The sequence below is a fragment of the Ips typographus genome, linkage group LG1 (genome assembly GCF_016097725.1).
Source record: "Ips typographus isolate SLU linkage group LG1, UJ_Ityp_2.0, whole genome shotgun sequence".
NCBI lineage: Eukaryota > Metazoa > Arthropoda > Insecta > Coleoptera > Curculionidae > Ips > Ips typographus.
In genome coordinates, this window is record NC_138422.1 from 23885302 (window position 1) to 23905717 (window position 20416).

Consider the following 20416-nt stretch of genomic DNA (forward strand, 5'->3'; position numbering starts at 1 on the left):
GAAGTTCAAACCCACTATGAAAAGTACAGAGTATAGTTTATTACCAGAAAAATGGAAAGGAGTACATAATAAAAATAAAACGTGAAAATCAGTCTGTGAATATCCTACATGAGACGACGTTTGTCTGTCAACTCGTGCAACCCTCCGGAAATAATTTTTAGCGATTGCAGGTCGGCGTTAACGATTTCGACCAGTTGCGCGATGCCGCCTTGCTGCATCTTCAAAAATTGTTTGATTTCTTCTTGCGCATCCGCATCCAATCGGTACCTCTCAGACTGTTTACGGGAATGGTCCATCATTTTGACGTGCGACAACAACTCGTTGATTTGACCCTGTAAAAGTCACTTTTCAAACAAATAATAAAAGAGGCAAAACAGATTTTTCAAAAAATTGGAAATCCTTAATTTAATGGATTTTAAGTGCTAAAGCGTAAAATATATTGTTTATAAATCTCAAATATCGAATTATTAATAAACCTTAACTGGGAATTAGCTGAAAAACTGACTGGAGACATGTTAGGAACGATTATTAGCAGTTCGTTTTTCCACCAGTGATCGCGCGTATTTGCTTTACACTTTCTACCGTTTGTTATCCCATCTAGTTGTTTTTGGTATAAACTATAATACTGTAGAAATATAAAATACAATTCCATAAATAAAAATATATTATATTGTGCATCATTCTGGGATTAAATCAAAGATGCACAAATTTAATTTAATTGGGGGTTGATAATCAAGTGTAGCAGGGGTTTGTTTTCGGTAAATCATTTTAGTATACACGTAGCTGTAATGTTATGAAGAGAACTTTAAAAAGCCGACCCTTATAAAGGACGTAGGGTAAATTAAATGAGCGGTGGTAAGAAAAATATACCAAGTATTTTGTTTAAAAATTTTTTAAGGGCTGAAAATCGACCGTTCCGTCCTATAAAATTGTGGAACTGATAAGAATCCGACAGATATTTTTGTAGTTGTATGCCAAAAACGATTTGGCCGCTCAATGGACAATTTTCATGACTTCTTCATCAGAAGAAGAGGAAACACTGAAACATCCGTTTGTTAACGAATTAACAACACAGAAAAGAACAAATTACTAGAACTTTAAAAGTTAAGTGTTTAAGATATGTTGTTCATATCTGTTTAGCGTAGCCGTCAATACACGTGCGTCACTATTTGTGGATCAGATATCTGGTCGTTTTAGCTGAGATATTGTCACGTTTTGGGGGTAGCGCAGGAAGAGAAACAACAAACGTAGCTCAAGTATGTCTCCTTTATTCGTATACTGACGATGATGCCTAACTAAATCTTACTCCCAGATTAAGAGGACCGCTAGTACCGCTACAGGCGGGACGCCCATGGGACTCTCTCTACGAGGGGGTGCGTGGGGGTGTGTGTGTGTGTGAGTGTGCGTAAGGCCTCCTGATGTGCCGCCAAGCGGAACCCGCTCGATACGAGCAGGAAACCTCTATGTCCGACAAGCCCGAAGGATTTACTTTATGCACAGCAAGCCCCCCTTGGAGTGTCGCCAAGCGAAACCCGCTCGATACGAGCAGGGAACCCCTATGACCGACACGCCCTAAAGGACTTACTTTAGGTACTGAAAGGGTCAAGAGTCCCGACGGTCACCACTGGGTTGCGTAAGGACTCTAGTCTGTTCAGCCTGGATTTCCAAGAAGGTATCGAGCCGTCCGGGCACTAGGAAGTTCGGACTGATGCTCGATAGACCGACCCAGAGACCAGTAATCTTCGATGGCTTGAGACGCTGATTAAATACTCGTCTCATGACCCCAATTTGCCGGTCTCGCTGATTCGGCAGTGCACTGGGGGAGACCGGGGCCAGACTAGGTAACGGAACATGGTGCAACTTATGTTATTCGTGACATCTCCCCCCTCTGAAGAGTGTTCGCCCCGGACACTTAACCCTAACTTAACTAAATAACCTACATGCCCCATGGCTTTATTTACACCGTGTGACCAATCGTAACTTATGTCCTATTACGCTCCCCTTGTTATCTCCCTTGTGGTTCTCCTGGAATCTGTTGCTCCTTCCTGGAGGGCGGCCTTACGCGGCTTCGTCTTGCCTAACTGTGCGCCAGAGCACCCGTTACTCAGTTCGCGGGTGGTGGCGCCCTCTACTGACTTTCCTCGTCCACTTCGAAGTGCGCGGGATGGTCGCTTGTTCCGTGAGTTCCTAGGTTGTGATATCCTGGCGGAAGAGGCGTAATGATTGGTCAACCTACTTAAATAATTGTTTAGACTATGTTAGCTTTATGAAATATACTGAGTTTGCACCCTACTTATGCAAAATGTTACCCTTACAACTTATTTTATTGTTCCACTTCCTTGCTTTCTACGTCTGAATCCACATCGGATATATCCCCCAAAGTCCATTCATCGTAAAATGGTAAAATCCTCCCTATGTGCACTATATCCGTTTTTTTTCCTTTTTCCTGTTTTACTTCATAGTTAACTTCACTGAGTTTCCTTATTATTCTGTAGGGTCCGAACCATCGTAGCAACAGTTTCTCACTTTTTCCCACTTTCCTAATTGGGATGAATATTTTCACCCTATCTCCTACCTCAAATTCACCATCTCTGTGATATTTGTCGTAAATGTCCTTGTCCTTTTCTTGTTTTTTGTGGATATTATCTACAGCAATTGCCCTTAACAGTAAAGCTTTCTCTCGTAATTCGTTCGTGTTCGACTCGTCCTCAGTTTCTAAAAGGGTGGCGTCCAGTGGGAGTGTGGGGTTCCTTGCGAATATTAGTTGAAATGGGCTAAAACGTGTCGTCTCCTGTTTGGCCGTATTGTATGCGAATGTCACGAAAGGCAGATACGTGCACCAATCTGTCTGCTCTGTGTTGCAGTATAGTGACAGCATGTCCGCCAACGTTTTGTTTAAGCGTTCAGTTAGGCCGTTGCACGAAGGGTGGTATGCCGTTGTAAAAGTGCTTTTCAGACCCATAATCTGTTGTAATTCCTGCACCAGTTCGGATTGGAATACCTTGCCTCTATCGCTGAGGATGCTTCTAGGAACGCCGTGAATTAGTATTACTCGTTCCAATAAGAATTTTGCCACAGGTCCTGCCTTCCCGTTAGGCAGGGCCGCTGTGATGGCGTATCTTGACGCGTAGTCTGTCACTACTACTATCGTTGTCTTGCCTTGGTTACTTTTCCGGAATGGTCCCAGTAGGTCTATCCCTACTTTATCAAATACTTTGCCCACTTTTATTGGCTGGAGTAAGCCCAATGGCTTATCATTTGTTGGCCCTTTTCTCGCCTGGCAGTCCCTACAACCTTTAACGTAATTTCTGACGTCCTTAGTCATCGAATCCCAATAGTATTTGGGAGTAAGTCTGCTCAGAGTTTTTGTTACCCCCATGTGTCCGCTGGTAGGTGCGTTGTGAGCTTCCCACAAAATTTCCTCCCTAAGTGACCGGGGGATCACGAGTGCGTGTTCCAGTCCTTCCTTAGTTTGTGTTGCTCTATACAGAACGCCCTCCCTCAGCCTAAAATTCTTTATTTTTCGCCGTGTCAGTGCGTCAACGTTTGTTGATTCGGGGTTGCTTATTGCTGTTTTTAATTCTAGTATGGCCTTATCCTTATTCTGCAATTCTCCTATGTCTAACGTTGATATCGTGAAAGTGGGTATATCGTCTAATTCATCTAATTCGACTTCGCTCCATCCTGCCACCGGGTTCCGTGATAGGCAGTCCGCATCTTGGTGCTTACTGCCTTTTTTATAGACTACCGTGTAGTCAAATTCTGCCAACTTGAGAGCCCAACGTGCTAATCTTCTTGAGTGATCTTTTACATTGTGTATCCAGCATAATGCGTGGTGATCTGTTACGATTTTTACAGGGTGTCCATAAATTAGATGCCTAAGGTAGGTCATTCCCCAGACTGCTGCTAATAGCTCCAGCTCGCTGATCGAATAGTTCTTCTCTGCTTTTGACAAGGCCCGGCTTATATAAGCTATCGGGTGGTCTTGACCGTCACTGCCTTCTTGGAGCAGAATTGCCCCTATTCCATCTATACAGGCGTCCGTGTGCATTGTACATCCTATATTCGGATTGTAATGTTTTAATACTGGGGATGACGTCAGTTTTTCTTTCAGCAGTTCAAATGCTTTCGCCTGATCTTCACCCCAGCAGAACTTGTTCTTTTTTGTGGCCTCATGTAAGGGCCGTGCCAATACCGCGTAGTCCTTTATAAATTTCCTATAAAAATTGCATAATCCTAAAAAGCTTTGTAGGTCCTTTGTTTTCTTTGGTGTGGGGAATTGCTTAATCCCTGCAAGTTTTTCTTCCTCTGGGCTTATTCCTTCTTTGCTTACTGTGTAGCCCAAAATCCTTATCTTTTCCTGCAAATATTCGCATTTACTCGGTTTTAAGGTCAGATTGGCTTCTCTCATTTTCTGGAATACTTTTTGTAATTTTGCTAAGTGTTCCTCTAAGTTTTCTGAATAAATAATAATATCATCTAGATATATTAGTATGTCCTTCCACTTTAAGTCTCTAAATATCTTATCTGCAAGTTGTTGGAAGGTTGCTGGTGCATTGCATAGACCAAAGCTTAACACGTTGAATTCGTATGATCCATGTCCCTGTGCCGTGAAAGCCGTGTATTGTTTGGACGACTCTTCTATAGGAATCTGCCAGTAACCCGAGAACATGTCCAAAGTTGTAAAGTACTTGGCATTTCCCATGTATGTGAGAATGTCATCGATTTGTGGTATCGGGTAACATGATTTTTTGGTGACTGGGTTTATAGTTCTTTTGTAATCCACGCAGAACCTCGTCGTGCCATCTTTCTTTTTCACCAGTACAACGGGGCTTGCCCACGGCGAGTGGCATGGTCTTATTACTCCGCAATTGAGCATTTCTTTTATTTGTGTGTCAATGATTTCTCGCTCGGATTGTGAAACTCTATAAGGGCGGCATTTCACTGGTTTATCTTCTGTTACTTCTATTTTGTGCTCTATCAGTTGTGTTTTGCCCATATATTTTGGTGACTTGCAAAATACGTCCCCATATTCAACCAGTAGACTCTCTAGTTCTTTTTTGAACTGCTTATCCGTAATGTGGTCCAGTTTGTGGTCTTCTAATGTCACTACTTCTTCGTCTATTCTCTGTGTTATAAAGAGTGCTGTGGTGCTCAACCCACTGGGCTCTTCTAGCCGTGCCACCGTTGTGTCTTTGTAAATAACCCTTCTAGTTGGCCCTATGTTCTTGAGGGTCAATGATATAGAGTTTTCGGCTCTTTCTAGGTTGCATAGTAGGTTGTTGCGTACTAGCCATCCCTCGTTTTGTACTAATAACATCTCTGTAGATAGGGGTATTTTTGGTTCAGTTTTGATGGATTTTTTCTCTCCTGGCTTCAGAGTGTAATCTTCCTTTGCCTTCAACTTAACTATCAAGCGGTCATCGTTTTCTATGTAGTTCGGCAGGGTGTTCCAGGAGCTGGTTTGTGTCTTGGTCTTTCTTGGTCGGGGTTCTCTATTTTTTGAAACCAGTACCGTCACACTCGTTTCCTTGAAAGTCTCATACAGCAAGTCTTTAAGCTTCTCCCAATCTGACTCGCTGTTTGCGTTTGCGGATGTCAATCTAGGTATAGCCACCTTACTTATTTTATTTCGTATTGCCCAATCTTTCAATTTCCTACAGCAATGTTGGAGCGTATGAGTAGGGATATATTCGCTACCCCCTTCTTTTACTATCATCTGTAGGGTATGTCTGTTTTTCTTAAACAAACTGACCACGCTCCCTATGGGTAGCTTTTCTGTGTTGTAATCTGCCAAATGGTCCCTGATGGCTTTTCCCACTCCTCTATCTCTACTGGGAGCCGAAGAGACTGCAACGGCCCATGCAGTGCTGCTCGGAAGACTGAAGATGGACCCAGGTATTTCTTGGATCACTTCTCTCCAGCTCCGTGTTTTGCATGGTTTTTTGGATGCAGAATCTTGCTTTGCACCGAGCGGTATCACCAAATCTTGATTTAGGGTGAGTATGTTGGATATTAAGCAAATTGCTGCCTGCATTTCCCTTAAGAACTCCATGCCCAAAATAAGGGGTTGTGGTGTATTCTCCAATATCGTTGCTTTAATTTCTAATTTTTTCTTGTAATTGCCTCTGAGCTCCAGTGATGCCAATGTGTCGCCTAGACTTCTTACTTTCTGACCGCCAGCTGTCACAAGCAACGTGGGTGGGTCTCTGATCCTATGTTTTTTGTTGACCAGGAGATGGCTTATCACATTTAGTTCCGCACCTGTGTCAATAATCGCCGGTACGTAATAATCGTTCACAACAGCATTTATGTATAGTATCTTATAGCACGTTGTGCCCCGAGTGGAGAGGGTGACGGGACTTAGTTTTGCCACCCCCTGGAGTTTGGGTGCTGCTGTCTACTTCTACACACAGCAGCAAAGTGGCCTATTTTACCGCAGTTGTAGCACCTGAGCCTGTTGTCATATGTCTTCGTGGATTGGTACTGTCTTTCTGGATTACTGGCATGGTTTGTGCCATAGTCTCTCCTGAGCGGTGGCGGGGTTCTGTAAGGGCGGGGATTGCCAAAAGGTGACTGTCTTTGTTCTACTGGTCCAGCGGCCTGTTCTTCTATTTGATGCTGCGGTCTAAAAGTGAGCGGTGTCGAGAACTTTTCAGGAGCGTTGTCTATTGTGATGCAAAGTTTTTTGACTTCGTCCAAGTTCCTAGGTGGGTTATTAGGAAAATTTGTGAGCCAGTAGTATTTAGCTCTTGGTATATCTTTTAGCCCACTCTGGAAAATATCTACGAATTCGTCGAGATCTACGTTTTCTTTGTATTCTTCGTATAGGACCCTTAGATCATAGAAATAATTCTTTGTCTGTTCCAGGTCCCTTTGCTTCCTTTGTCTTAACTTTGCAAGCAAATGGCGACTGTTGATACCGTCGCTAAACTCAGTCTTGAATGCTTGACAAATGTGTTGCCAGTTGCTGTCAGGGTTTGCTGCTTTATATTCTCTATACCAAATGTTTGCGGCGCCCTGCAGGTACGAGTGAAAGTATAGTATTTTTAACGCATCGTTCCAGCTATTGGCCACTGCCGTTCGCTCGTATGTGCCGATAAACTGAGGGGCTGAATCACTGCCCGGGTTGAACGTTGGTGGGCTGATGAATTGAGGTAGTGCGGGTGTTTTTTCCCCTGCCTCAACCGCCGAAATGGTAATGTCCGCCATTTCTCTTGACCCCTTCTTGCCTTCTAATGCTTTATCTCCTTTCTCAGGGTGTACTTGTGCTCCTGTCTCTATCACTGTATTTTCCAGATCGTTTTCTGGTTCTTGTGGCTGCTCAGTGTCTTCCGTTCTTGTATTTACAAGCGTAAGGGTTAGGTAATCTGTTTCTTGCATCCAAGGGTCTCCTACGCTTGAGCTCCTGTGCCTTGGTTAAATGGGGCTTTTCTCATTCCTGTTAGGGCGTACGGCTTGGTTTGGCCACAGATATGGAGATCAGTAGCCCCGGGATTCAACAAGGCGCCTCCACCATGTCACGTTTTGGGGGTAGCGCAGGAAGAGAAACAACAAACGTAGCTCAAGTATGTCTCCTTTATTCGTATACTGACGATGATGCCTAACTAAATCTTACTCCCAGATTAAGAGGACCGCTAGTACCGCTACAGGCGGGACGCCCATGGGACTCTCTCTACGAGGGGGTGCGTGGGGGTGTGTGTGTGTGTGAGTGTGCGTAAGGCCTCCTGATGTGCCGCCAAGCGGAACCCGCTCGATACGAGCAGGAAACCTCTATGTCCGACAAGCCCGAAGGATTTACTTTATGCACAGCAAGCCCCCCTTGGAGTGTCGCCAAGCGAAACCCGCTCGATACGAGCAGGGAACCCCTATGACCGACACGCCCTAAAGGACTTACTTTAGGTACTGAAAGGGTCAAGAGTCCCGACGGTCACCACTGGGTTGCGTAAGGACTCTAGTCTGTTCAGCCTGGATTTCCAAGAAGGTATCGAGCCGTCCGGGCACTAGGAAGTTCGGACTGATGCTCGATAGACCGACCCAGAGACCAGTAATCTTCGATGGCTTGAGACGCTGATTAAATACTCGTCTCATGACCCCAATTTGCCGGTCTCGCTGATTCGGCAGTGCACTGGGGGAGACCGGGGCCAGACTAGGTAACGGAACATGGTGCAACTTATGTTATTCGTGACAATATCTTTTCAATAACCTATGAAAGCGAAAGGTTTGTTCAGAAACCCAAATTGAACAAATAAGACAACTTATCGAATCGATAGTCTTATGTGAAAGATACCGAGAATCAGAAACCGGGCATAAATCGACTAAGGGTAGATATAGAAATAATATCCTGTCAAAAACTCAGAAAGGCCGGGTACTTTAAGGAAGTGAGGGATAATTAATGAGCGATGGGGGAAAAAGTATAAACCTTTTTCTATTTAAATGTTTTCTGAGTTTTTGACAGGATATTATTTCCATATCTACCATTAGTCAATTTAATGAAAAAAAACGCCCAGCAACGGTCCATTTTCAACCCTTAAAAACTATTTAAATTGTAAAATGTTTCTACTACCGCTCATTTAATTCACCCTACGTCCTTTATAAGGGTCGCCCTTTTAAAGTTCTCTTCATAACATTATAGCTACATGAATACCAAGACGATTTACCGAAAACAAACCCCTGCTACACTTGATTATCAACCCCCCAATTAACTTTATTAACTTAAATTTGCATCTTTGATTTAATCCCAGAATGATGCACAATATAATAAATTTATTACTATGATATATTTTTATTTATGTAATTGTATTTTATATTTCTACAGTATTATAGTTTATAGCAAAAACAACTAGACTGGATAACAAACGGTGGAAAGTGCTAACTCTTGAAAGCAGGGAACAAGATTCGCAAGAGAAGTGCTGTTAGGACATGATAGAAGACTTGATAATGGCAGGTTCCTGTCACATTCTGCATACCTTTCTCTTGAAAACTCCCTTCCCTTGTTTCAAGAATAGACACCCTGGTGGAAAAACGAACTGCCGATTTCGTTGCCGAGAATCGTTGCTAACATGTCTCCCGTGAAAAACTGAGTTACAAGCTTAAAAAAGTGATATTTCTTATTTGTTTACTGCCATCAACCGCACAACAATAAGCCAATAAAAATGGGTACATCTGCATTATTTTCAAGATCTAACAAATAAGATAGCGAATGACAACCTATAAAGTGTTTCAAGCCAAATTGAGAGAATAGATCTGGTAAGTGTAAAACAGATCTTCGTTTCTGCCCCAAAAGGCAAAACTATGAGAAAGTTCTGGTGGTCCAAAGCAGGTTTTTTGTTAAAGAAGCTGCATATTAAAGCAAACTTACATTGTTCAAGTCAGGGACGGAAAACTGGGTATATGTCGCCGGCTTTTTTGCCGTAAAAAGCTACTACGCCACTTGAATCTACGTAAAAAACTTTATCTACTCCTAGCATGGTAATCATTCATTACATAGCTCATTTTGAGTTACGTAATGAGCGATTTTACCGCACTAGTGCGATAATAATCGATTTTATCGCACTAGTGCGATAAAACAACTTTAAATGAAAATTTCTGCTGTAATTGTTTATTGAATTTAAACATAACTTTGATAAAACCATGAACAGACCTATCTTAAATAATAACTATATTTTACTTTTTATAAATATTAAAAGTGAAATGAATTCCTGAATTAGAAAGTTCTTGGATCGAATTTACACAAAAAAAAAAAAAGGCTGGATGAAGTATAGGTTGCTGCCAAGGTTTCAAAGTACACGAGTAACACTTTTTCTTGAAAGGGACTCTTTATGTTCTTGGTCTCGCACCAGGTGACAAAACGTTGATACATTTTTTCATATTTCTCCTTTGACTTGGCAGGCAACAAGCCAGATACCACGTTTGAGGCAGCTTCTTCAATATCTGACGGAAGTTCTTCAGACATGTTCATAACGAAATGCACTTTTAAAAATTTGTGACTGACACTGTTAAATTGTCGCTTAAGTGATATGTGGAAACAAATGGCCACCATAGCAACAACACCAAAACAGTACAGCGTAGATGACAAGATTTAAGGGTAACAAATAACTACCCGTAGCAAGCATATACGAGACGTTCCTAAATAGTTCACATTGCACAAAATATGATTTTTTTTCTTACTTTACGCTGCTTCTGATGGTCGTAGATAAAATGTTGTACATCACCCGTGGGGTATGGCAAATTAACGTACTCGTGTGATCACCACAACTCGGTCTACGACCTCGTCGTGGCAACACTCCCACTCGTGACTATAAAAATGCTCATACCCCACTAGTAATGTAAATAACTATTATAAGTTCTCGTTTTCAGTTTTTTGTTAACTTAAGAGATATCGCAAAGAATCGAATAAGACCAATTTCTAAAAATCCTCTGTACAGGGTGCTGCATTTTCGATGGTTTTACGGGGTACAGAGAAAGTGGTAATAGACAGAAAAAAAGTAGCATACGTGTTCTGATCTCTTTTTCTAAGCTGAGAGGACTGGCGAAGAGTGGGCTGCGCAAACTTCTTTTGTTTCAAAGATATGGGTGGTTTTTGAAAATTGGTCATTTTTCCACCTCCTCTGTATTTCATTTGCTATTAAAGTTATCAAAAAAGGAAAAACGGTTTCAATCCAATGGCGAAGTCAGTTTTTTTCTATTACGTTTAGTTTCTGACATATGACAGTAAGTTATATTTTTTTAAATGGAACACCCTATATATTTTTAGTTCATTTAATTCTGTTGATTTTTACTTTTTCAACGGTGTATTAAAACATAAGTTTGTAAACGTTAATCTTGGTAATTAGAAAAAAAGCGTTTCCTTAACAAAAAAGTGCTAAATAATATGTATAAAAATACCCACAGTCGAAACACAATTTGGCTATGTTCAAATTAACATGTTACATGTCGTTCATAAACAGATTTTTTAAGTTCTACCTTAAAAATAGCAGAAAATAGAAATGGCCACTTTTCTTATTAAAGTGACGGTAGAACTGTGTGTAACTTAGATTTTTAATAAGATTTATTAAAAATATTTAATTTTTAGATGTGTTAGTTTATATGATTTTCGATCATATGTCAGAAACTAAACGGAATAGAAAAAAACTGACTACGCCATTGGATTCTACATGAAAACTACTACCGGGAACTGCTCTTCCTTTTTTGATAACTTTAAGAGCAACTGAAATACAGAAGAGGTTCAAAAATTACCAATTTTCGAAAACCCCCTGTATCTTTGAAACAAAAGAAGTTTGCTCCGCCCACTTTTCGTCAGTCATCTCAGCTCAGAAAAAGAGATCAGAACACGTATGCTACTTTTTTTCTATCTATTACCGTTTTCTCTGTACCCCGTAAAACCATCGAAAATGCAGCACCCTGTACATACATCCGAAACCAATGAAGATGGATCAATTCTGATTGGATTAGCTCTATACCCCGTAAAACCAACAAAAAGTGGCCACCCTGCACACTATTAACTTTACACAAACTGATGTTAATTAAAAGCGATGGTTCCCTTAGTTGTTAACTGCTGGCATTTAAAAAATCTATAATATTTCTCTTAGGTGGTGACAATATTTCAGCTAACTTTTAAATGTACAGAATTTCAAATAAAAAGAGTTTACGATCTTATTGCATGCCTTTTGTAAGTCATTTAGAATGTTGATAACAATTTTCTATAACACTGAACTAATCGTCACTTTCGCAAGATTTGCAGATTTCTCTGTGGTACTCGAAGACAAGATTTTCCCATGTTTTCCAACGTCTAAATCAAACTAATATTAACAAAAAAAAAAGTTTTCAAATAACATTTTATGTAAAGCAAATCTCATTAAAAACTCGATATTTTTTAAGATTTTTAAACTCTTTGTGTTCGCCGATATTTAGGAAAACGGCTTATGTTTAGATAGTACTACAATTATTTCTGTTTTATTATGAACATACAAAAAGTGTCAGACAGTAGTAAAGGTACGCACATAGTGGAGCGACGATCAAAGCAGAGCGGAGAGCAAAGCGACAAAATACAATTTTGACCCCCGCTTTGCTCTTCACTATGTGTCAGCCAATTAATACTGTATGTTTGTTTTCTACGCTTTGTTCCTCACTTACTATGTTTGTACCCTAACTATTTTAAAAATGTTTCACTCTGTTCCCCTCAACAAAAAACATAATTCACGCGAGGTTGCCTTATCGCAGCAAAAAATTAGAAAAATTCCACAATTACTAACCAAACCTGATAACAACTACCACAGTTATTTGTTATTATTGCAGTTTTAAATGTAAAAGAAAACACATAATGTCCGACAATGTACTACACTTTTTAGGGCTATCGCCCAACCATACTGAGGTAAGTACCTAATTTTAGAACCAACCTTAAACTGTTTCGGGGCGTTCAACTGAGCATGCATCACCTCCAACCGTCCTCGCAACGCCTCCTCTTCCGGCTGCAGCGATATTCCCACTTTCCTGCTACTCTCCTGCTTCACCAGAACCCGCAAAATGCGGTGTTGCAACTCCAAAAACTTCTGTTTCAACTCGTTAATGTGCGCTATGGAGGCGGAATGTTTGGTCTTTAGTCCGCTCATTTCTTTGCCGACTTTCTCCAAAAATGCTGCGTGTAACCCGGTTTGGTACTCCTGATTGAGCATGCGCGTTCTTAAATCACCGAACCCGTTAATGGCCACCGGGATGTATTTTTTCGGGTCCGGGTTGTCTTGCACGGCCGCCTGCCACATTTGACGGTCGATACCGGGTGGAGGAGTTTTCAAATACTCTTCCAACTCTCCTTTAGTGGGCGTGACAAAAGGAGTGATGGCAGTCACGCCCACGTTGGTTAGTTGTTGTTTCTGGGCGGGTTGGTTGAGGTAGGCGGCCAATTCTGTGGCAGGAATTTTCCGGTTTAGGCCAGTCACGCCTTTTTCGGATACGCTCACTTTTACTTCAGTTTGAGAGTCTGATAAACCTTTAATCAGGAGAATTTCCACTGTGAGGTTAGGACGGTTGCCTAGTACTCCACCGATTCCGGACTTCAATAGATCTTGCTGATTACTAGACAATACAAAAATAGATTTTAATATTTTTTTATTCATTTCATAAAATGTAGCTGCTTTAGAACATAAAAAGAACCGGGAAACGGGTCACAACTGCCAGAGTGTGATTTCAAATTTATAATAGTTTTTTGTTAGTTTATTGAACACCCTGTATATGTTTAATAGAGTTGCGGTTAGAACAGTTTTACACTCGCTTAAACCCCAAAAATGATGGAGATACAAAACTTTTAAAATGTTTAACTGTTGACTCAGAAAACGGTTAGAGAGTAACGGAAATTCTGCAAGCGAAAAATATTCAAAGTAACCTTCTGCATCCTGCAGACTAGTGGACTACGTTTACACCCACGTAGAACTAGGTAAACGAGGTCAGAAGTGTCCGAGCGTTAGTTTCAAATTTAACTGTTTTTCTTTAAAGTTATTCATGCTTTATTGAAGGCATTTCAAAAAATTCAAATGTAAAAATATTGTTTATCTTTAACTATTTTCTAAAAAATTTCATGATTTGTACGTTTCATGATGAAGGTACAGCGTAAACTACAAAACTCCATTGAAGACGTTTTTTGCTTTCTTATAGTTAAAAACCTATTTGATCAACCAATTACACAATTTATGTTTGTCTCAATTGGAATTGCTATAGTAATAATACTAATTCCTTTTTAATTCTTTGTAAAATCAATCCACACATAGAGGGATATTGTAGGATCGTCAAAAATAAATAAAAACATAAAAACCACATTCACACATTAAAAGATTTGATCATATTTTAAGACTTTCTGCAACATTTTTAGACGTCTAGAAGTATTTTCAGCTTTTTGACAACATTTTTAGACTTATGGTCACATTTTCAGACTTTTCGCAACATTTCAAGGATTTTTATGCAACATGTCAGAGCTCTTGAAAATTTGTTTGCAAAATTGTTTGGCTTTTCACAACATTTCCGGCCTTTTGACAATATGTTTAAGATTTTTATGACATTATTAAGCTTTTTGCATCATTTTTAGTCTTTTGGTCACATTTACAGACTGTCTGCAACATTTGAAGGCTTTAATAACATGTTTAGAGAGTTTTGATAACAGCTTCAAGCTTTTTTCAACATTTTAGCCTTTTTACAAACTTTTCACATTATTTTTAAATTGTTTGCAACATTTTTAGATCTTTAAAAATAAATATTTTCAGCTTTAACAACACCATCTACAAAATACAATACCAGACTAAGAGTCAGAAGCTCTTTCTGCTGAAAAGAGAGTTAGAAACTCTTCTGCAGAATAAAATAACATCTATTATGAAAAACAACCTGAACTCTCTCTTATTGACGCACATTCGTATTCCCAAATTTACAAACAGAAGACTTTACGCTACAAAAACTAAACTAGTAAAGGTAATGTAAGATCTTGCAAAAATTGTTTTGAACTGCAGAAAACTTTAAATATTGCAGTTGATTGAGTATTATTATTGGATGATTGATTTGTATTTGGTCAGATGATAATTTAAATTGTGATTTTTTTTAAACTGATTAAAAATGTTTTTATAACCAATCGCAGCTACATTAAAGGGATTTGGGCATATATGACAAGATCCAAATGGTTTAAAAGTTCAAGTAACTAAAAAGTAGTGATTTCAAATAAAGCTCCTTTCTGTAATAATAAATATGCTAAATAGAATAACCATAGACAAAAATGTTAAACGAATTGATGTGTTATTGATAACCAAAACTGTCTAATCAATAAATAAGGGCGATAAATGTGAATATTTCTTTTTCCCTCTTTAATTACTGATTTAACATTGTTACTGTATGGTTTATTTAGCTTAATATAAAGATAAAACATTTTCTGCTCTCATAAATAGGAAGTGGTGTTTTATGTAAAGTTACTTACCGCAAATCTGTCACTTTCTTGTTAAACACAAGTTTCACCACACCCTCAGAGTTATCCTGTTCGGGGATTGCGTTGTATCCCATCGCTTTAAATCTAAAGAAAACTGAAAAAGTAACCCACAAACATTTCGCAAACATCAAACTAACCTATAAAACGGATTTTGAGGCGTGTATTCCACCGCAGGTTGACTGGTGCTATAAAAACCCTTTCCCTTGCCCCAACAAGCCTGCAACATGTTCCACTTTTTCAAAATATCATCCCGCTCATCGTTGAACACGTTAATAGAATACACAGAAGCCATCACTTGTTGGTTCTTATTTTGCGGCACCGCGGGCTGTTGTCCTGCAAATCCCGCCCCTTTTTTCAACCTTACAAACGCCCTCACTTGTCCCGTGACCATTCTTACCGGGTTGCTGTGCCGGTTTGGCGCCAAACAATCCTCCGCCTGTTCCAAACCCGCCAAAACCTGTAGTAGTTGAGGTAGTGCCAAATAGTGACGGAGCAGTGCTTTGGGGGGCGGCACCAAATAATCCCGCCCCAAAAGTGGGAACGGCCGAAGATTGTCCGAACAAACTGGGCGTGGTCGTGGTGGCGGCTGGTTGACCAAAAAGCGAAGGCGTGGTCGTATTTCCTATACCACAATTTATTTATCAAAGCAGCAAAAGTATGTTTAAGAACCATTTTATATCAAATTGATTTTTAATTGAAAAATTATAGAGAAAACAGAAAGTTTTAAAATATTAAGGATAGAATTACTAGAGATGGCCCAAAGTAATTTTTCCCACGAGAATTTTCTTCTACAAATGTTCTCAGAATTTTAGTTATTTATTTGTTAATTTCTCAGTAATTCCCTATATTTGTCCCTTATGAATAAACACTTGCATTTTCCCACAATCAAAACATGAAATCTGAAGCATTGTCTTCAAATTTAAATTGCAAAAATAAATTAAAAACAGCATATTATTTTGTAGAAAGAAGAGAAGAAGAGAAATATTAACAGTTTATTAAGGACTGGTACTTTCACTTCCGGATAAATTTATTCTTTGGATAGTTTCTAAAGAAGTGAAAGTACTTGCCCTTAAAGGAAAGCAACATTTGTGCATTTATTAACCTTTTCTTCATCATTCTCTTGAATTTTCCTATAATTCCTAAAGCACGGGTCACACTAGGCTGCTAGTCAACCGCAAATTTAGAGGCAACCACTATCAACATGCTGTGACTATAAAATTGGACAATTTCAACATTGTCAGCCGCTTACAAATACTAGCTGGCTGATGATGCCACCAGCGAATTTTATGGTCTCATCATACTAATAGACCGTTGATAGTGGTTGCTTCTAAATTCGCGGTTGGCTAGCAGCCTAGTATGACCCGTGCTTTAGAGATTCCTCTTTATTGATTTGTACAAGAAGAATAGAACTCCAATTAGTCTGGGGTGGATGAAATCTCAAACAATTTACTCAAAAAATGTAAAAAACATTTGTCAAGTAATTGCTTTTTTGTTTAATCTTCCTTTCTCGAATGGAACATTCCTGGCAGTCTTAAAATTTACAGTTGCTGTTACTTTTTGTAAAAAGGGAGACCCTAAACCTAACCTAACAAAGTTTCTAGCTACAGAACGATTAGTTTGTTGTCAGCAATATCTAAAATATTTATACTTTTTCTGGTGCATCAAATGTTGTGCTTATTGCAAAAACAAGGTTATTGTTTCAAATTGACTTTCTAATTTCCTACCTACAACGCTCTGAACTTTTTTTCCTGCTAATTCTGCAAAAGTGTATTCTTTTTGTAAACACAAATTTGATAAAAACGCTAAAATACTGTTCTAAAATCATTCATAACAGCATCAAATCATAACTCACCAAAAAGACTGCTTTGGGTAGCAGGTGTCGATCCAAACAGACCTGTGTTTGCGGTAGTGGCGGTACCAAAAAGACCGCCCGGTTTCTGGGCTTGTCCGAATAAACTCGTCGAGCCCTGAGTCTGGGCGGTCCCAAAACTACTACCAAAAGCAGGGGCGGCGCTGCTTGCTGGCGCTCCGAAAGTCGATCCAAACGCAGGGGCGGCACTGACTGCGGGCGTGCCAAACGTTGACCCAAAAGTGGGGGCGGTATTAGCGCCGGGTGCACCAAACGTCGACCCAAATGTTGGAGCTGTGCCGCCGGCTGGCGCACCAAAAGCGGGCGGCGCTGTGGTCGTTGCCGACCCAAAAGTAGATCCAAATGCGGGTGTAGGTTGTGATTGACCAAAGCCAAAACTAGTCGACTGAGTCGTAGTAGTTTGAGTGGATCCAAAAGGTGTGGCAAAACCAGTTGCTGTTAAGAATACAAATGAGTTATTTAAAGTAATTTAAAATGTTAAAAACTGCTCAGTCCCAATCATGACAGACATGAAAGTAGGATTTTGACAAGTGTAAAGACACATGTGCAGTATTTGCGTAAATCATAGTACTGTTTGCAGTTTGTGATTGGTCAAAAAAAGCAGCAGCTGGAAGCTGCTTTTATGACCAATCACAATAAACTACTCAATGAAGTAAATTTCACAGAAATACTGCACATGTAGACTAAACATCATTGCCAGAAATATGTTCAATATGTGTACATGTTGTTATGTTAATTAACACTTTTAGATCTCTAGTGAAGTTTTGAAGTGAGTTTACCCTAGCAAATACAAGCATATTTTCTGTAGTGTATTGAAACTGTAATTGTTTTTTTTTTGCTTGACTAATTTCATACATAAAACACTAATGATTGGTGGATCTCTATTTAGTTATGGGTCTGGTTATTTTGATATGAGCTTCTCTTTGTTTTTCTAAAATCTGTTAAAGAAAAATTGTTGATTTTTATAAATCTAAGCAACCTGAACCAAAAATAATCATTTTTAAAATTGAGAAGCTACAAACTACTTTATTAAAGCTCAAGATCAGTTCAGAAGTGTTGCTTTTTTTGAGCAGCTAGAAAAAGTGAAATATAACTACAAAACAGAAATAAAAGTCACTAAAAGTAATTAAAATGGGTGAAAAACAGGGAGAAAACATATTACTTTCTTTATATTTAAACAATAGACATACAACTACTTGTACAAATAGAAAACCTGTTCTACTTTTTTGGTTAACTCTGTACTGAAAAATTTTCTAAGAAATAACATTCAGATGCTATATTTTAATATTTGTGGGTAAACAGAGATACTTAATCAAGGTACATCAATATTGAAATGCTACCCTGTATATTTGCTGACTAAATGATAGACCTTTATTTACCTTTTTATAAAAAAAACATATTAAAATGTTGATATTTAGTTAAGCTGTTTTAAAGAAAAATTATAAATAATGTAATTTGAGACAACATTTCAGAAACTATAAAATTAGAATATTTAGGTTCTATTAACTCAAAATTCTATAATGTTTTTGGTAAATCTCTGTAACTTTTGTAGGTATTAACAGTTTTTTCCTATCTGTAAAGCCGAAGTTGTTACAAGCTGTTTGAATATAGGGACCAATCCTATACAGAGCAGGATTTGGAGCATGGTAAGCTATTTTCATGGCTATTTTATTTGGAACTTTCCAAGGATGTCAACATTTTGAATTGTGTTAAAAATTATCAAATCAAAATCAATGACAATTTTTTTTTAATATAAATAAACAATTTTACTTTAAATGAAATCAATATATTAGGCATGTGTTGCATTGCTCATTCCTTTACCTATTAGTCACATAAGTATCAGCTAAATAGTACAAAAACATTTTAACTACCATAGACAAGCAGTAATTATGCAAAAAAATTATCACCAACAACCTTCCAGTAAGGTAATACAGTTCCAATAATTGTTAAAGCAAGTTCAAAACATTCTAAATACCTAGTCAACTACCATGGATTATATTGAAAACTTTTGGAATTCAATAGTCAATACCCTATTTCCTTCCACAGAGGTTTTAAATTTAAATTTACTAAATCACATGATTAATTTCTGTGTTTGTTTTAGGATGATTTACCACTTTTTGACCCAACCGCTGCACCATACAATGTCCACCCAATGGAAGTTGATATGACAGTACAACCCTCAAAGGTTCTAACCAACAACTGGATTCAACCACCTGTCAAAATTAAGGAAGTGCTTATAACTATTATTCGAAGAAGCACTGAGTCACCAGCTACTATTGAGACAACCACCACTAACCAAAATATTTACTCAGAGACAACTACCATTGTGGCTGACAAACTTGATTCTGCTTCCACCGCTGAATGGTTGGAGATTGTTACTACAGAACCATCTATCACTGAAGGAAATGCTAATATCTACATCATAGTGGCATTAAGTTTGATTATATTGATTAGTGCTTGTTTGGGGATATTAATGTGGTGCAAAAACAACCGCTTAAGAGCAGAACGCAGAAATGAGTACCCAGTCCATGCAGTATCTAATGAAGAGTATATGGACCCCCAAAAGCTTAAAAATGTGCCCTAAATGATTGTAACTGGGATTCTAATATGATTTGCTTCATATGTAATAAAAACATGTTATTGTTGCTTAAAGTGTTTTTTTTTTTTAAATCGCACTTATAATATAATCAAAATTATAAATAAGTGACTAAATTAAGGGGGTACTTACGTTTTTGGGGGGTTGAACCAAAGGCCGGGGTGCTGCCACCAAAATTGAACGACATAGCGTTTATATCTTAATATACTTTTACAACAGTAATATTTAACAGTATTTTAAATGTTTCTTTATAAAGATAAATTCATTAAACGCGATAAAAACTTTTAAAAATGTATCTTGGCTTTTAATAAAATAAATATAAACATAACCACAAAAATTTTGACGTTTGTGGTTTGACTGACATTAGTGACACAATACCGCTATTCGACAATCGACATACGCCATAAACTAGAGATGGGCCGGAAGAAAATCCATAAAAACGTTCGGTACTCGGTAAAGTCAGTTTATAGTGCAATTAATTAATAATTGTAAATAAAGCCTCTAGCTTCTAGGTTGCAGGTTGGAGCTTCATGATTTTTATCCCCATCAAGCTTAAGTTAAGTGTGGTTCAGACTGTGTATAATATAGTTCTATAAAATCACAGTCTGGACCACGCTTAACTTAAGCTGGGCTTGAAGTGCGACGGTGTAAATGGCGGTTAGTGGTTTAATTTCTTTGGCTTTAGAGTTTTCTACGCATATCTTGGTTAACTTTATGATTTTTTCTGGTACCCTATGTCTTCCAAGACTTGCCGGATACTTTCCCTGTTGATGCTTGACAAAAATTGTTGGTGGACCTCTTTGTAAAAAACTGAATTTTTTTGATTTGATGTCATCTCTTGGGCAGGAACGTGCATTGGTAGTCCCTTAAGTTGTCTTCTGCATATGGTGATATGCGTCTTCTTAGAACATTTGCTTGATTGTCTTTCCAACTTCTTGTACGCTACCATTGAGTTCTTGGAGCATAACCCTGTCCCAGATTGTCTGACAAA

General features: G+C 38.7%; 2 protein-coding genes across 4 annotated transcripts; one reads left to right on the forward strand and one right to left on the reverse strand.

Moving 5' to 3' along the window:
* Positions 1-17: 17 nt before the first annotated feature.
* Positions 18-19771, reverse strand: Nup54 (nuclear pore complex protein Nup54). 2 transcript variants are annotated; one of them, XM_081996089.1, is made up of 7 exons: positions 19558-19771; positions 16812-17264; positions 15357-15581; positions 15097-15292; positions 14951-15043; positions 12399-13074; positions 18-332 (listed from the first exon to the last, which is right to left on the reverse strand). In XM_081996089.1, exons 1-7 carry the CDS (start codon positions 19610-19612, stop codon positions 105-107), a joined length of 1926 nt encoding a protein of 641 aa, XP_081852215.1. In that variant the 5' UTR covers positions 19613-19771; the 3' UTR covers positions 18-104. The 2 variants fall into 2 exon arrangements, with proteins under 2 accessions (XP_081852215.1, XP_081852214.1); XM_081996088.1 differs by having other exon boundaries at positions 15097-15307.
* On the forward strand, positions 12215-19475 carry LOC145740483 (uncharacterized). Of its 2 annotated transcripts, none has more exons than XM_081996092.1 (2): positions 12215-12373; positions 18931-19475. In XM_081996092.1, exons 1-2 carry the CDS (start codon positions 12323-12325, stop codon positions 19411-19413), a joined length of 534 nt encoding a protein of 177 aa, XP_081852218.1. In that variant the 5' UTR covers positions 12215-12322; the 3' UTR covers positions 19414-19475. The 2 variants fall into 2 exon arrangements, with proteins under 2 accessions (XP_081852218.1, XP_081852217.1); XM_081996091.1 differs by lacking the exon at positions 12215-12373 and adding an exon at positions 18722-18877.
* Positions 19772-20416: the final 645 nt, after the last annotated feature.

Bases quoted from the DNA above. Each gene is read 5' to 3' on its own strand.
- Nup54 (XM_081996088.1), bottom strand. From the start codon at position 19,612: ATGTCGTTCAATTTTGGTGGCAGCACCCCGGCCTTTGGTTCAACCCCC. The intron at 15,582-16,811 runs GTGAGTTATGAT...ATTGTGGTATAG, and splicing joins TACCCAAAGCAGTCTTTTTG to GAAATACGACCACGCCTTCG. The intron at 15,308-15,356 runs GTAAGAATGGTC...GGTTGAAAAAAG, and splicing joins CAAACCGGCACAGCAACCCG to GGGCGGGATTTGCAGGACAA.
- LOC145740483 (XM_081996091.1), top strand. From the start codon at position 18,818: ATGGATTATATTGAAAACTTTTGGAATTCAATAGTCAATACCCTATTT. The intron at 18,878-18,930 runs GTTTTAAATTTA...TGTTTGTTTTAG, and splicing joins CCCTATTTCCTTCCACAGAG to GATGATTTACCACTTTTTGA.